This window comes from Candoia aspera, chromosome 1, assembly GCF_035149785.1.
Source record: "Candoia aspera isolate rCanAsp1 chromosome 1, rCanAsp1.hap2, whole genome shotgun sequence".
Lineage (NCBI taxonomy): Eukaryota > Metazoa > Chordata > Lepidosauria > Squamata > Boidae > Candoia > Candoia aspera.
In genome coordinates, this window is record NC_086153.1 from 184,679,739 (window position 1) to 184,697,464 (window position 17,726).

At 39.7% G+C, this 17,726-nt stretch overlaps 1 protein-coding gene across 1 annotated transcript; it reads left to right on the forward strand.

The window, feature by feature from the left end:
- The first annotated feature begins 646 nt into the window (after positions 1 to 646).
- ZSWIM2 (zinc finger SWIM-type containing 2) lies at positions 647 to 17,328 on the forward strand. Its single transcript, XM_063305158.1, has 9 exons — positions 647 to 1,051; positions 3,837 to 3,913; positions 4,856 to 4,896; positions 5,412 to 5,622; positions 7,434 to 7,685; positions 9,119 to 9,203; positions 11,990 to 12,105; positions 12,526 to 12,679; positions 15,982 to 17,328. The coding sequence occupies exons 1-9, from the start codon at positions 647 to 649 to the stop codon at positions 16,468 to 16,470; spliced, it is 1,830 nt and encodes a 609-aa protein (XP_063161228.1). The 3' UTR covers positions 16,471 to 17,328.
- Positions 17,329 to 17,726: the final 398 nt, after the last annotated feature.

A 17,726-nucleotide genomic window follows, 5' to 3' on the forward strand; every position in this document is an offset into this window, starting at 1 on the left:
TACACCAAAGAATTGTCAAATTAAATATCTTGTTTATTTAATATCAGGAGATTGGTTGAGAATTATGAGACAGGAAGTCCAACCTGCATGAGGAAACTGTCTCCCTCTCCCTCTTTCTCTGTGGCGATTAAAAGTGACAGTCATGTATAGGTCACAATAGAGAGATTCTGAACTCAGTGGAACTGTGACTAGGCCATATCCAGGCAAAGGCAGTTCAAGCCTTGGCATCTCTCTTATCCACAAGGCTGGCTGACTGATGCTCCCTGCAAACACTGTGGAAGGAAACTTCCCTTCAAAATGAAGGCAGGCATTGTAAATGTGCAAAGTGGAAACACTGATAGCAGAAACATTGATAGCAGTCTGAGTCCACAATAAAGCTGATTAACTGAGCTGATAAGGCTTCATCACATCCTATCAACCCAGGATTTTTAAAAAATGTATTTATTCCTTTAGTCTGTTTTTATACAGCAGGATACATTTTAAAATAATCTGCATCATCTCCTACATATATATGGGCGGAGGAAACAGGTACAGGAATAGAGCGAGCAGGAGAAAACAGAAGATAGTGAGCGCGGACATGACACTGTTCAACACATCAGAACTGAACAACAGGGTGCAAACGTAGGAAACAAGCTGGAGGAACGGGATGGAAAGCACGTGCGACTCCGCTTTCCGTCCCTTTGAGTCCACGCCCGGGCGCCCGTCTCCATGGGAACCACCCGCGCATGTCCCAGCTCTCTTTCCCGTTCCTCGGAAGGAAGAGGAGGAGGCAAGCGACCGTTCTCCCTTCGGTCGTCTGAGACCGCCCGCGCGCGTGCTGCTCCCCATTCCGCGGAGCCAGCCGCCGCGCGCCGGGCGGCTCCGCTCGACAGGAGACGGTTTGATTCCAGGGGCGGCGGCGGCGTTGATGTCGCGAAGGCGCGTCTCCGCCAGCCCGGAGCTGAGCTGGCGACAGGACCAGGCGCTGGGCAGCACCATGCGCATCGTGCGGGAGCTGGGGCCCACCGCTTTCGTCCTGCAGGAGGCAGATCAGAGGGCCGCGGAACACAGGGTAGAAGATGGGAGGGCAGGGCAGGGCGAGGGAGGTGGAGGGCGAAGAAGCGGCACCCTCATTCCCGCATCCGCAGCCCCGGGAGGGCGCGCGTGCTCGCGTGGGTGTTGATGCCTCCAGATTAAGCAGTTGGTTTTGCGTTCTTTTCAAAAGATCAGCATTTGTCTTTTGCAAAGCGAACATGGCTTCTTCCCCCGCTTTTAGCTTCACAACTAATTGTGAAGCTAAAGGCGCCTCCTCGTGGCACCACTGCATCACTACAGCACACAAACTCTCAGATATGTGGTACAGTATTTAACTGGGGACGGAGAATGCTTCTGAGCATGTATAAAGTGCCTTTCTCTCACTAGGTGGGGTAATGGATCCATTCGTGTGGGCCTGTCAATATTTGTAAGGCTATAATGAGAGAATATTAAAAAGGACGCGACTGAACAAATAAACAACAGAAACATCTCAGCTGCTCTTCCCTTCCCTTAGAAAAGCCTGAGAAGGGACACTCTGTCCACTGCACATCATTTCTTTGCGTTTAAGAGTGCCAGCGTTTTCCTTTTGCATGCTCATATGTGCGGTTCATAAATCAAGTGAAATAGTGATTATATCTTCACTTTTGCTGATTTGGGGGTGGATTATAGCATTATTGCTATTAGAGAAGGGATACTGTAAGCCTATGGCCAATTTTGTTTGCCCCAGCAGCACCGGTGGTTTGATCTTGTTTTATTCCTTTATTGTTCTAAAGATGTTTTCTCCCCCTGGGATTTATCCCTAGATTCAGCAATCTGTTCTTTACTTTTCCTCCTGGGAGCTGGTCATTGTATTTCCCTATAAGGAAAAGGACTGATTTAAAAATAGCCTGACTCTGCCCCCACCCCCAAAAAAGCAGATGGTAAAAAATAAAAAATAAAATGGGAAAAAACCCTCTGAAATTTATTTATTTATATTTCGAATTTCTATCACTGCCGATCTCTCCTGAAAAGGGGACTCTGGGCAGTTTACAATAAAATCACAAAGCATATAAATTACAATGTAATTAAATCTATAAAATAAAATAGAAAATCCAAGCAGCACAGCTCTTGTTCGTTGGGGAGTGATCTATGACACTAGCCACCCCCAAGATGAACTGTGGCCTCCTACACCAAGCGAGGCGGGAGAACCAGGTTTTTAGGTTCTTCCAGGAGTCCGGGAACGAATGGGCCTGTCTCACCTCCTGGGGCAGAATATTCCAGAAAATTACTACCTTCCCTACCTTACCAACCAAAGGTTGCCTGCTGTAGCTGAAACCAGCCCTGGAGATTGTTCCCTTCCCTAATAAATGTGCGTTTGACTTGCTTGTGTGTGTGTCACACACACACCACACACACACACACGCACGCACCTGCTAGAAGTCACATCCTCCAAAAAAAATAAAGCAGGGTCAGGACAAAATTTTTAAAAAGCTTTAATGGATAACAACTGATTAAAATTAAAATAAGGTATCCTATGTATAAAACTAATTGACCACCCATGCATACTTCCTGCTATTCGTTCTCATGTGCACAAGCTACAAAGATTTTTCTTTTCACTGAACCCATCACTTGACATGTAGTCTATGTCACTGTAAAGCCATTCCACAAATCCCCCCCCTTTTTTTTAATATTCTCTCATATAGCCTTACAGATACTGACAGGCCCACACAAATGGATCCAGTACCCCATACAGTGAGAGAATGCTGCACTACACTGAAAAACATACAGACCTGCTTTTTGAATGGAAAACTTGTTGGACTTCCTGTATTGTACTTTGTAGCCAACTTGCCCATTTCTTTTTCTCCTCCTGCAAATTGAGGTACAGCTGATCTGTTGGGATCCTCACTCAGTACTATTTGTGCAAGCCCTTTTCTGCTTTCAATGGATATACAGTATGTAGTTTTCTGCTGCCAGTTTTGCTTCTCCTCAGGGTCAGTACTAGTCCCTCTACTCCCCTTGCTCACAAGGGACAAAGCTACAAATCTTGTGTGGTAAAACTTTAGTCATGCGTCAGACTTCTCAAGTGTAGACATAGGACTAATTTTAAAGTAATAAAAATAACATTCACATTTTCTCCATTAGTCATCTGGTTTCCTTACTGATGAGCAGCCTCAGATCACATTTTGAAGTTTTCTAGTATGAGATAAAAACTTGAGTTACAAAGTACCAAATAAGTTCCCTATTTCAATATGAGATGATGTAATGGTTGAAAGAAAAAAAATTGCATCTTCTCTACAGTGTGCACAGAGCAAATGTGGGACATAATGAACAGTGCTTTTCAAATGGGAATTTGATGTGTGTCACAACATTTCTAGTCTGGAAGGAAAATCTCCCATGTTAGAAATCTGATATAAAGTTTTTATTGTTATGCTTTACTAGTAAAACCTGTGATTCCTAATGTGGAGTGCACATACTAATCACTGAAGCAAACATGTATACACACACACACACACACATTCTGATATAGCTTTACCAAAGTATATGCTGATGACATTGATGAACTCCAGTTGTCTTTTTCTTCTGTTCCAATGAATGATGGATGTTGACAGCATAATATATTTTGAAGGTACATGAACGTAAATGGATCTTTTTGAGAAATAGTCGTTACGCTATTTCTAGCACTACTATTTCTATTTTCTAGTGCTAGTCCAGAGATACTGTGTAGGTAAAATATACATGATTTTAGTAAACACTGTCCATCTGCATCTTAGCTTTCATTTTCCTCCATTTTGTAAATGCTGTGGTATAATTGTTAAACATGTTTTCTATTGCTTTGGTATAAGGTTTCCCTGGGGAACCCTCACTTATGCAGCTGCTCAGTATTTCTGAAAGAGAAGGACCTTTGTAAACATATCTGCTGGTAAATTATTTTTATTAAAATATAAAATGGTATACATTTCTTCTACACTTGGTGTACATTGTTTTCTGCAGTGTACCTTAGTGTTATTCAGCTTTTTAAAAATCAGATTGTTATTCTGCCATCTGAGGGGGAGGGAGAAATTGAGATAGGATAAAATAGAGGGATAAAAGAAGCCTCACTGGGGAAGGCGACGACTGGGGGAGGCAGTGGCAAACCACCCCGCCATAGTCTGCCAAGAAAACGTTGTGAAAGTGGCATCCCCTCAAAGGGTCAGACATGACTCGGTGCTGGCACAGGGGACCTTTCACCTTTCACAGAGGGATAAAAGGAGAAAAGAGAGGAGAGGAGGGGATGCTGAAAAATGAGAAAAAAGTCTCATCTGCAGGAAGAAGGTAATTCTAGAATGTCTTAGGTAGATATTTTGCATTGAAAGCCAAAATACTCAGCGGACTCATTTGGGATTCAGAGGCATTTTTGGAAATAAAGGTAATATCGAAGGTCTGGTGCTTTGCAATATTCCATTTTTCTTTTTCTTTAATTTAAAAAGGTGGTATGGGGAGTTTGCATGTAGCAAAAAAGGGGGGTTCTATGTTGACCTGTAAATCCAGTTAAGTCTGTATAAAAGGAGAATTCCTCCTAAACATCCATCAGGGGGAAGAGGAAAACAGCATATCGTTTCACCAAATGCAAGTCGGGGCAGCAGGGTCAAACGATTCCTCATCTTTGTGTGCTCTGGGTTACAAGGTACAATAAGAAATATGAATGACAGTTGTAGCAAACAAGCTTTACTAAATTTCGTGCAGATGGAATACAACTTTAGGGATTATAGAAAATTATCCATCCGGCATCTTTGCATAATTGAGCTTACGTTTTTATGTATTTAAAATTGAAAAGCCAACTGCATTTAAATTGGAAAGTTACAATTTGCTCTTTTATTTTTAGGTTATTATTAAAAAAGTTCAAACTTCCAAGAGACCATGAATGTAGGTATAGGCTAATCTTGCCATTTTATTTCTTTTTTGGAACTCATTACATTGAAAGCTTGCTGCTTTATTTGCATCCCCCATAAACCCTGTCTACATTTGCCATCACTCAGGTGATCATGGCATAGGTGGGCAGTGGGATACAGATTGCTAGAGCAGCAAGGTACAGCAGGATTGCTAGGAGGGAGGGCAAGAATCTTCCACAAACAAGTTAAAGTGTATTGTATATTCTAGGCCTTATCTATTTTCTATCCCGCCTTTATTATTTTTATAAATAACTCAAGGTGGCGAACATAATACTAATACTCCTTCCTCCTCCTCCTCTCCCCACAATAACAACCCTGTGAAGTGAGTTGGGCTGAGAGAGAGTGACTGGTCCAAGGTCACCCAGCTGGCTTTCCTGCCTAAGGCAGGACTAGAACTCACAGACTCCTGGTTTCTAGCCCATCACCTTAACCACTAGACCAAACTGGCTCTGGTTTATGCATGTTAAAGTTAATTCTTTTCTTCTACAGATGCTTTACAGATTGGTCTGTTGGAAAGAGAAATTAACTATCTGCTTCAGAGTCCACAAGTTGCCCCCCAAGTAAAAGTAATTGTCCGTTCTTTGAAGGAGTTGCAACCAGTTGATGGGTACATTAAACAAAAAAATATTGGTAATGAGGATATATGTCCGATTTGCCAGGATGTGCTACTCAAAAAAATGCTTCCTGTCACTTACTGCAGGTGAGTCCCTGCTGGATTTAAAAAGGATAATTGCTGTGAGAAAGTAACATATTTGTAATCATGCATGGAGGTATTTTCTTACCAAAAAAAAAAAACACATTTGCAAGCAGATAATGGGTTTGGGGCAGCTTTTGGAGGCATATGGCTGCCTCATCTGGACTTTTGTAATTGTGTACATAATTCCACTTTGCTCTAGTAGGAGTGTTCCATGTGTCACTGGGCAAGGGCTTGCAGCACTGCTCAGAATTGGCCTTGTTGGCAGGCACTGCTGTGAATTGTGCAGCAACATCTGGAGAACCACAAGTTGATCTCTGGGTAGGCTGCTTGTTATCTGGACACCCTTAACAGTTAGTTTTTGAATTGGGTACATACAGTGGTGCTTAAAAATTTGTGAACCCTTTTGAATGAATATTTCTGCATAAATATGACCTAAAACTTGGTATGTTCTCCACACAAGTCCTAAAACTAGATAAAGACATATGAGTCAAAAACATTATACTTGTTCATTGATTTATTGAGGCACCAAGTCAGTCTGTAACCTTCTCAATATAAGGAAGAAACACCCTTCCCACTTGGGGTGGTTTGTCCTTAGATGTACAGTATATATGATGTTATTTTTATTGCTAAATTGCATCATTTCTCTGATCTTACTGGCAGAGTAACCACTAGCCTGTACAGTGCTCCCAAGGCATCTCGGCTCATTGGATAACCTTTCAGGCTCACAAATACATCTAGTATGCTCTCTGAGAGTTTTAATGATACTTCTCTTCTGGCAGGGATGATGGTTAGATTTTTTTAATGTAAATAGTGATCCGTATGTGTTGGTTTTCTGTATACTATATGATCTAGTTGCTGATCCTATTCAGATCACCATCAAATTGATGCTGGCTCTGTAAGCCTGCATCAGTATTAAAAATGGTTCCTTTTTGTCCATAGATAAATAAGAAAAGCATCCTTTTTTATCTGGAATTCAAACTTCTAGCTTTTTTTTTTTCTACATTAAAAGGAGACTGTGATACCTTAGCTACCTAGTACCAGAGATAGAAAAAAAAACAGATACCTTTCAGCGTCTTTGATAAAACTGTGTTATCTCCCCTTTGCTTTTATATAGAATAAGATGGAGTTCTAAAATAAAACTCTGAGCAAATTTTGATAGTTCATGTTACAAACAACTAAAGGGCAGAGTTAAGGATGGGAATCCCTTGGTCTGTGGGGCTCTTGTGACTCCAATGCTTTTTTTGTATCCTCCAGAGCCTAGTCCAGATGGTGCCATTGTATTTTTGCTGCAGATTTTGTTTTTGTTTTTTAACGTATCTCTCTTCCTATCAGTTCCAGTGTTTTTGCAGGAGTCCTTGAGGGTTTGGGGTTTCTTTTCTTTTTAACCGTTTACCGCTTTTGATTTGGAGATTATTTTTGCTTCGCACAACTTCCACGTCATGGTCCTGCTTAAATAATGTCACTGTCCTCTGCTATTAAACGTGTGGTTTTCTATGTGAAAAGATTGCCTACCCCTTTTGTAATGGATCATCTTGAATTTCATTATTTTTAGTAAGAGTTGCATGTGTGCTTATAGAAAAGTATTTACTATCAGACAGTGGGATATTTCCTTGATAAACAGCTGTAAAATTTAGAATAATACGTTTTTGTAACAGTTTGTCGTAAAGAATTTGATATGTGAATTTCCATGAAAACAAATGAAAAATAATGTAATTCTAATGAAATTTTAATTTATTAAAAATACTTACTAAGTTTATTTAAATAATTTAATATTTCAAAAAAAAAAAATAATTAAGAAAATTCCTTGTCTACAGGTTTGGCTGTGGCAACAACATACATGTAGTGTGTATGAAAATCTGGATTGATCATCAGCGAGAGTTAGAGAAAGATTCTTTAGTGAAGTGCCCTCTGTGTAGGGAAAATTTTGCACCACTGAAGCTTATCTTGGAAGAATTCAGAAACTGCAAAAGACTTGTCACTGCAGCAGAAAAACAAAGCCTTGACAAACACCTTGGAATCCCTTGCAATAACTGCAGAGTACTACCCATCGAGGGAAATTGCTACAAGTAAGCATTTAAGGCATTTAACTGGTTATACTGAGCCAATTTATTTGTAGTACTTTAAACATTTTTTTTCTGTGAGGAATCAAAGATGAAACCTTTGAGATTATTATCTGCAGCCATATGTCAATTACTGGCTTAGATTTTAGAAGAACGTTTATATATGTAGATAATGCCACACCTCAAAATTTCTTCTTGAAGCTTCTTGGTGAATATCCTAAACTCACTGCCTAGTGAGTAAGCTCTGTGGCACCCAGTGGGACTAGCTTCCTAGGAAAAAGATGCAACAAATCTCTAATTTATCTGTGATTATATATCTTGAATCATAGGACTCAAGTCTTATTCACGTTAATAACTTGAATGAGATAGATGAGATTTCCATTAGGAACGGTTAAAACCCAATGTGACATTTGTAACTACTTTTTAAAAGGTCTGTAATAGGAAATGATTAGAGTTTCTTTAAAAATTTCACTGACCCTAAAAATGTAAACATACTTAGCTGTATAATTAGTTTTAAAAGTTAATTATATATTCATACAACAACATACTGTATATCAAACAGTATTTTTCCTCAATAAATCAAGACTACCAATTAAACTAAAAGGAAAAAGCACTCTTGCTCCACCTAGTGTCTGTCTGAGAATGAGGTTTTTTTTCCAGCTTTCTTCCTTTCATCTGAAGAAAAGATGAACCAATTTATCGGTAGCATCCAGGAGCGTGAAAAACCTCTAAATTACTGAGGGTATTGTACTATTTCAGTATGTGATGCAAGATTGTATGAGGCATTTGAGTCAGGTCCTTCCATCTTAGCATAAGTAAAGGTAAAGGTTTCCCTTGACGTAAAGTCCAGTCGTGTCCGACTCTAGGGGGCGGTGCTCATCTCCGTTTCAAAGCCTTGGAGCCGGCGTTGTCATAGACACTTCCGGGTCATGTGGCCAGCATGACGACTCGGAACGCCGTTACCTTCCCGCCGAAGCGGTACCTATTGATCTACTCACATTTGCATGTTTTCGAACTGCTAGGTGAGCAGGAGCTGGGACGAGCAACGGGAGCTCACCCCGCCGCGCAGTTTCGAACCGCCGACCTTCCGATCGGCAGCTCAGCGGTTTAACCCGCAGCGCCACCGCGTCCCTCCATCTTAGCATAGGGGTCCACAATTAGCTACAGTTACGAAGAAACAAGGCAGATGATACCCTTCTGTAGTTGCATTCTGACATTTGACACAAGTGCAGAAGTCATGAGATTTCTGTCATAAGGTCACGAGGCAGGTTTCTTCGCTTTCCTCTCCCTTGCCCCTCTGCAGATGCCTGTGCACAAATTACCTGACATTTTAGCTTGCTGGTCCATTTCATCTTAAAGTAGTATTGTTTAAATCAAACAATAGAGTTTTAAGCAAGATTTGCATAAATTTTTATCATTATTAATGTGATTATTTCCAGGTGTGCTGAATGTAGTGAATACCATCTATGCCATGGATGCTTTCGAAGCTTTTGTCATCCTTCACATACTTTCACTTTCCGAGAGGTATAGTATAAATTCCCTCCCTTAAAAAAAAAAAGTCTTAATGCACCAATTTAAACAGCTAACATTAGTGAAGAAAACTTAACTCTTCCTATCAGGTATGTCTTGTCTGTAAATCATTTGTATCAAAGAATGGTTCAATCATCTTATTTTCTCTTGTTTTAAAACAGTGATGAATATATTCTGTAGTCCAAGAGCCAAAATAAAGAAACCCTAAGCACTTTTTCAATCCAATAAGGTTCACCTTGCTAGGGTGTTTACATTTGAGTTCACATGCATGTGAGGTGCTCGAGCAAGCAAGGTGAACTTGAAGGTTTCTTTTAGTTGTTTTCCTTTTCTATAGTGTGTACGAGTTTTCCTTTCAACCAAATCCTTGGTTAATCGTTGTGGTGCTTTTAGCTTAACAAGTGCCCCACTGACCTAGTTCAATGTATTTTTTGTATCTATTTGGCAATTCAACCCCTCCCAAATCCTGAGTAGAACACCCCACCACTGGTCATGGAGAATTCATAGCCTCTACAGAAACCATAGCCCCCTGAAAGAACACAATAGGGATGAAGTGTAGCTTTTTAACACAACATTTCCACAATTAACTTTCTCCATTGACCTGCTTCCTTTTCCCTAAAATGGAAGGAAATAACCTGTGGCAGTTGGTGTAGCTTTCTACAATTCTCTGGGAAGTGCAAGGAGGTGTCGGTTGTGTAGAAATGCAGCCTCTCCTGTCATGCATAATAAACACCCCCCCCCATCCCCTTCCTCCAGAAGTAAGGACTGAGGATGAAGGGGGTATCTATGTTTGATCTCTCCTTTATGGGCAGGCTTCTCAAGAAGATCTTAAAAATCGTATGGATCCTAGAATACAATTCTAAGGATTCAGAGGACTAAAACTCAAGGTCAATTCTATAGAAGTAGCTATTTGATCTAGTTCAAAAATGTGTAAAGATACTTCAAAAAGAAGCTGGCTTTCCATCCTGAAGGCTTCAGTTGAAGAAAGTTTTGTAGAATTTACTTTCTGTTTTGTTTGAGGTTCCTTTTTTGTTTGACCTGCCTGTAATACTGATATTCTTAGTATGTCCTGGTACAGTTTTACTTGCTCGTATATATTTTCTAAGGTTAATGTAATGCTGTTGCAAATATTCTTTCAGGCATACTAAGACCCAAACAGATCCAGACTTCAGAGCCCAAGTGAAGTTTGTAACTTGCCAGTACCAATAATCAATCAGAATTATTTATACAAACTGGATTCTGCCATCATACCTGTAGAGGTAGTCCTCAACTTACAACACAATTGGGACTGGAATTTCTGTTGCTAAGCAATGAGGTTGTAAAGTGTGATGTCATGTGATCGCATCACTTAGCGACAGCAATCCCTGCTGCTGTCATTAAGCAAATTCCACTAGTTGTTAGCCGAGGACACACCCCAATCCAAGCCATTGCAGGCTTGGTCCCTCCCAGCCCCGAGCCTCATTAAGGTAAGGGATTGTTGGAGTTTGTGCAGCATGTGCAGAATGCTGGAAAGCATTTGGCATGAGAGATCAGAAAGAAGACACCAGGCGTTTCAGCAAAAAGTTGTATTTAGAGAAAAATAGAGAACACAAACAGTTTCTCCTCTAGATCCCTAGAGGGGCTCAAAAGCTACTACAATACAGAAGACATATTTACAAGCTCACACACATGCGCGAGCACACACGCTCACATGGAGCAAAAGAGAGGCTGCTAGATTCAAAAGAGCAGAAGCAGCAAGCAAGAAAAGGAGCAGGCTCTGGCAGAGCTTCCTTATTTAAATGCAAATCAAGCAAGGAAGTGGAGGACAGGTTTCAAACTACAGATTCCCATACATGGTCATGCAACGTTTAACCTTTCTGACCTCTGGTTACATTTTAACCTGAGCACAGTGGTGCCTGAGCTTCCCATCCTTGCTGGACACTTAAGTAGTAGTTAATTACCATGGATACCTAGAGTCTCTGTGACTTGCTCCCAAGCAGAACAAATAAATACCAACAGGGACTGCCTCCAACTTCCCCCACCCACCAATCTCCCCCCATCTCTGCCCTTTTGGCTGCCCTGCACCCTGCCTTGCGGGGCAGTAAGCAGCCCCAGAGTCTCGTGGTTCTGGGACTGCTTGCTGTCCCGCAAGGCAGGGTGCAGGGCGGCCAAAAGGGCAGAGATGGGGATAGGTGGATGTAGGGAGTTGAAGCGCCCCTGCAGTCCTAAGTGTAGGTGGGCTGCCAGGTGCCCCAATTTTGATCATGTGACTGGGGGTGCTGCAATAACTGTAAGTTCAGAGACCAGTCGTAAGTCCATTTTTTCAGCACCGTTGTAATTTTGAACAGTTGCTGAAGAAATGGTTATAAGTCGAGGATTACCTGTACTGCCTTTTTTTCAGAGCCAGTGTTCTGCTTACTAAACAGAATGAACAGTTAGCATGTGCCAACAAGTTGGTGTTAACTCTTAGCGACCACATAGATGGACCTTCTCCAGTATGATCTGTCCCCATCCTGGCCCTTCGGGTCTTCCAAGTGTGTCCCCATCATCACTATCACTGAGTCCATCCTGTTGCTGCTGGTTGTCCTCTTCTCTTTCCTTCTAAGCAAAACAAAGAGCAGGGATGTGAGGAAATTAGCACTTAATCACTTTTTTTTCAAATGTCATCACCTTGTTTTTTGTTTCTGATGTAAAGTGAATTCACTTTTCTTCTATCAGTTTTACTGAAATGATAAATGCTGATAATTCTTTTTAAGCAATATGTACTAAATGCTTAGTTTCTTTAACTTTATGTCTCTACTTAGAAAAGGAATCAGAGATGGAAGTCAGTTGAACCAAAAGTACAACTGTCAACATCAGAAGAAAACCTGAAGAGCATTAATCCAGAAGAGAAGTTTAAAGAAGAAAAAAACAAGGAACAGTAAGATGAAAAATAAAATGAAATTCATTTTGATAGTCTTTAACTAAAAGAAATTAACTTGAGAAGGGGAACCAGAAGTATGATTTAAGGAAGCAGTGATATTAATTATACTTTTTTTTAGAATCCCTTTTCATTTTTAATATTTCATTGTATTTATAAAGAATCGTCATTTATATTCAATGGGTTTCCATAGTTCCAGTGAAATGAACATCCCTGTATAACTACTGACATTATTGGTAACGTTTTGTCATATATAACTTTGGAGTATTTATACAAAATCCATTAGAAAACTTCCATCTTGTACTTCAATTTTTTCCGACTACATCAACGTTGTTTGTGTTATTTCTTTGAAATAAGATTTTAAAACCACATTGATGTATAAACTGATATGGGATAGATATTCTGTTGCATGTCTTTCAGATTCAGCTGCATACCAGAGCAGGTGCTGAACTCAGTACCCAAGATGGTGGTTAGAAAGTGCAGTCCTTTACTCGATCCAGGCTTACAGTGCAGACTCTGCTTGAAGATATTCTGCCTGGGTCAAGTGGCAAGAGCCTTACCATGTAATCACAAGGTAAACTGAAACTATGTTTGAGCAGGCGCTTAGTTGTTTCTCTCAACCCCCATTTTCATTTCTGATACAAGAATTTTCAAGCAGTCATGAAAAATGAAGTGACTTAATACACATGTGACACAAGCTAAAGACTGCCTGCTGCTGTGGCATACCTCTTCAGTTATCGTTTTGCATTCAAGCAGTCTCTGTAGAATTCCCAAGCAGAGTAGAGTGTGGCGTCCGGAGCACTTATTTGTGAAGTCAAGAGATTCTTTTACAACCTTTGGTGGCAAAGAGTCAGGAATCTTGTCTGCTACAATTCCCCTGATTTTTAGAAATAGCTCCCACAGCCGCCCCCAAAATATGAGTTGCTTCATGATAAAACAGTGCCTTGTTCACAATATTTATAGTTTCCAAACATTCCTCCAGTGTTAAGATATGGTATTGTCACAATTACATTGGATTTTACTAAATCAGGTCTCTTCATTAAAAAAATTGTAAGAAGATTAGATTGTGCAGTGCGTGGCTGAGGGTAGTTCAAGTCCACCCTCTACCTTACAAACTCACTGGATGAGTTTGGGAGTCACACTCTCAACCCAACCTACCTCACAGAGCATCTCTGGGCATAAAACGGCTAAATATGCTGTTCCAGGCCAGGTATGAATTATAATTGCAAGGGTCTGCAGATACAGCTGTACAAAACTGGATGTTTTTGAAGATTAGCCTGAATATTAGCTGTTGCTCTGGAAGGGTTATTTCTTTGATGAGTTTTACCTTTTTTGCAATTCTTAGGTGAGCTTTTCTTTTTCCTGTATGTTACTTCTTCAGCTAGGTTCATCTCTATCCAGTTTTCTTCCCTTTCTTTCCTTCCTTCCTTCCTCAATACAGATACCTTTTCCCTTTTCCCATTGCCAACTTCTTCTTGTTTCTCCTGCAGCTTCGGCTATGAGGAGGAGGGGAAATATGTATTTGTGTACTTGCATTTTTTAGGTAGAAGAGCAGTTTATCAAAGAAAATGGTTAGAATATGTAAGTGAGGCTCAATTAAATTTGTAAAAGGATACTTTATTTTACAGGCATTTTAAATTTTTAATTAATTTAAGGTATGCTTCTTCTGTCCTACCTGTGCTCTTTGCGGAGAGGGAGGGGCTTCTGGCAAGTATGAGCATACAAAAGGCACTGATGCATGTAAGCATATCACATCTGCACATTTATAGAGTGGGGTAGCTCCAGCTTAGTTTCACTGCCACTGGCAACTCATTGACAAGATAGGTGAGCTGTCTACCCATCCCACTAGATCCAACAGAAGGGGCACAGTCCAGGTCCCCTCCGTTAAAAGAATATCATCCATATCCCCTTAGATTGGCCCCTAGCCTGCTGGCTTTTGTTAAAGCATTGAAGACCTGGATGTGCTCCAAGCCTGGGGTTGGGGGGTTAGAAGGCCTGTTGAGAAATTTTTACTGATAGATTTTTCTGGGTTCACTCTCTATGACCACTGTAAGTTTTTACCTTTTAATATTAGTTTTCATTTTTCCTTGTTAAAAACAGTTTTAAGCATGTATTTTGCTTCCGGGTCCAATTCAAGGTGTTGGTTATCACCTTTAAAGTCCTACATGGCATGGGGCCAGGCTACCTGAGGGACCCTCTCATCCCCATAACATCGTCCTGTCCCACCCGGTCATGCAGAGAGGGCGTGCTACGGACCCCATCTGTAAAAGAATTCCATCTGGCGGGGTCCTGGAGGCGGGCCTTCTCTGCAGTGGTGCCCACCCTTTGGAACATTCTGCCCCCGGAGGTGAGGCTGGCCCCTTCACTCCCAGCCTTCCAAAAAAATTTGAAAACCTGGTTCTGCTGCCTTGCCTGAGATGGGAAGTGCAATAGTTCTTCCTGGGGGTGGTTGGCACCATAGTGCCCTCCCTATTTAATGAGAGCTTATCGCCATAGTGATTTTATATCTATTATTCATAATGACGGTTTTTATTGTAAATTATGGTTTTATGGTTTTAACTGTTTATTTTATTGTAAACTGCCCAGAGTCCCCCTTTTGGGGGAGATGGGTGGTGATATAAATTTGAAAAATAAATATTAAATAAATATAATTCTTTGCGGTAAATTCAGCTATTACTTCACCTTCCCAGAATTCATTATAAACTTGCCTATGTCTGTGTGGCTACCCTTAACATGAGCAAGATTTGCAACTTACCTATTTTTGCAGTTGTTAATTATTTTCTATTTTCAGATATTTTTAAAATCATAAGAGTTGGAAGAAGCCATTTAGATCCTCAAGTCCAAACACGCTTTGCAGGAATCCAAATTCAAGCACCCCAGACAGATGGCAATCTAGCCTCTGTTTGAACACATTTATTTAGTCCTTCCCCTTTCTAAGTGACTGGTTCCCTGTAGGAAGCTTTTTCTAACATTCAGTCAGACTCTGCCTCCCTCTAACTTAAATCCAATACTGTATCTTGTGTCCTGCAGTCAGGAGTGAGAAAATAGCTTCAGATATTTGAGGAATGTGATCATATCCTGCCTCAGTCATCTTTTCTCAAGGTGGATGACTCAGAATGGATTTGTGTTGCACCTCATTTGGTAACTCTCTCCAATTTGATGAGGAAGCATAGATGAACACTCTTAAGTATGATTTTTATACCAGCTTTGTATTCCCTGGTCATGCCACTCAATCCATGCTTAGCTTGCTTGTTGGAATACTTTATGAAATATTTTGCTGAATCTAAGACACACTGCATCTACAGCATTCCTACAATCTGTTAAGTAAGTAACATTACCATCACTGAGTAACTGCTATACTGATTATTTTATTTTGAAGCCTTCTAAATAAGCTCTTATTACTCTTAGCATCCTTCAATAATCTGAGCTCATTTCGAGGTGAGCATTTTGAGCTTTTGAATACATAAAAGGACAATTTATATTGCTTCAAAGGAAGCAAGTCAGCAACTTCTGTAGCTTCCTAGTAATTCCAATAAACCTTAATTAACAATTCTCTTAAAATGCATGACGAGATCATATGGATGTTAGCAGACATCAGAGATGTTTCTTCGATCATGGACTTTATCTGTCTTTAAGAACTTCATGGCTGTTCAGATGTATTGATTTATAAGTCTATCCTTTTTAAGCAGATCTGTTTCTTGCAATAAATTAGTACACTTGGCCCTAATGTTTCTGAGGTAGAGGTAAGTGAATCTGGCCTCTTTAGAGATAATTTGCAATATGTGTACCCATTTGATAATATTTGACTCATGCAAGATACATGAATAATGGTGGTGGAAAATTACCAAGGCTTAATACATTATGTATTTTATTTAGTTCCACAGAAAATGCATTGACCATTGGTTGCAGAAAGAAAATGCATGTCCTATTGATGGCCATGTTGTGTATAATCCATTAACGTGGGAGACTGCACCTAGCAAAGAGAAAGTAAATCAATTAGGGTCTCAAGCAAAGAGCCTCCTTGCAAAGCAGCCTGAGCTGGAGCTTTTTATACCAGGTACTGGATTGTCTGTGAAGCAAATGAAGCCTCACATCATGGAGGCATCTCAAAGTAGTTTTCAAGGAGACCGTAACAAGAAGAAAAGTTCTGCAGAGATTGAGCGGAACTTAACACTGAATGGTTTCAGCTACCCTTGTACCAGAGATTCTGGCCCTAGCTTGCTTAGCACTCAGAAACCAAGACATTTAAAATTTTCTAGACATATAAAGGGTTTAGTTCTTATTCCCAGAGCTAATGCTGATAAATTTACCCATAAAGTAGTTGGTACTGATTTAAGATTATGCACAAATGGAAAGACAGATTAAAATTACAACGCTGTACATTTTTGTAAGAAAGTAGGTTCTATTGTAGTTATTTGGAAATACAAAGGATCCAGATGCTTTAGCTATTATATGAATATTAAGAAATTTTAAAAATTTATGAAAGTCATTTTCACTTGGTTTGATATTCAGAAAAAGGTTTACATAAAATAGTATGTTTATCAGCATTTAAAAAGACCAGTTTCTAAGTTTTTTAGCTCCAGTAAATTCAAATTCTTAAGTCTAAATATATGAACTACTTTTACTAATATCTAAAATGATAAGCACACCACCATTTGATATTCAACTATTTGCCCTGATTCTGCTTCTTCAGTGCATTTAACATAATTCATGAAATGAGGGATGCATTATAATAAATTGTGAAAAAACAAGAAATCTACTATGGATGAGAATCTGAAAGTTTAAGCAAAGCTGCAGAACTTACCATAAAGAGTCTGCATTTGGTTAAGAAAAATATTAATAAAAAGCTAAGTGATTTAAACACTAATTTCAGCTTAAACTGTAACTAAACATTTTTGTGGAAATATTTTTCTTGCTGTATCTGGTAGTTGTTTTATTGCTTCAACTTAGTTATAAGTCAATATAAATCTGAAACAAGTTTAGTCTGAATCTTATTTGCATCTTCAAATGTTTATGCCCCTCAAGAGATAAAGAGATGGTTAATAAAAACATTACTCTTTCTTGCTGATAGAAATGGAATCTCCTTCGAAGAGATAAATTGCTTTTGTAATGGCATTGTAATAAAAAACATTTTATTTAATCATGAATGACAGCCCTAGTATGAACCAGCACATAGATGTAATAGGAAACATTGCTTCTTTAATATGAACAATAAATAGCAAGTATAGCAAAATATAGACCAAGCAATTTGGATGTAAGATTTCAATGGTCTACAAACTTCAAACAAGTTACGGAACAAGTATTTCACCAACCCCCCCAGCCATACCAATGTATTAAAAATACAGAAATCTGGTACACAGAAAAATAAACATCCCTATATTAATGTAAAAACCTGATTGGAATTCCTGGGGAAGAATATTTTCCCATTTTCACTGAAAAGCCACCATTGCTGTTCCTTTGTCATATGCCAGTGTTGAGTCACGTATAGTCCCTTAGCATTACCCTGTTGCTTGTTTCAGATTCATTATGTTGAGGAATGACTGTACATGTGCTGTCATTACTAAATTTAACATCTGGGATGGTTTTAAAGAAAACTCAGAATGTAGGAGTTGAAGTGACAC

What these genes read in the sequence shown, in the direction of transcription:
- ZSWIM2 (XM_063305158.1), top strand. Translation starts at nt 647, where the DNA reads ATGGAAAGCACGTGCGACTCCGCTTTCCGTCCCTTTGAGTCCACGCCC. An exon ending in CTTTGTAAACATATCTGCTG is followed by an intron (nt 3,914 to 4,855) that starts GTAAATTATTTT and finishes TTTTATTTTTAG; the next exon opens with GTTATTATTAAAAAAGTTCA. An exon ending in GAAGAAAAAAACAAGGAACA is followed by an intron (nt 12,106 to 12,525) that starts GTAAGATGAAAA and finishes CATGTCTTTCAG; the next exon opens with ATTCAGCTGCATACCAGAGC.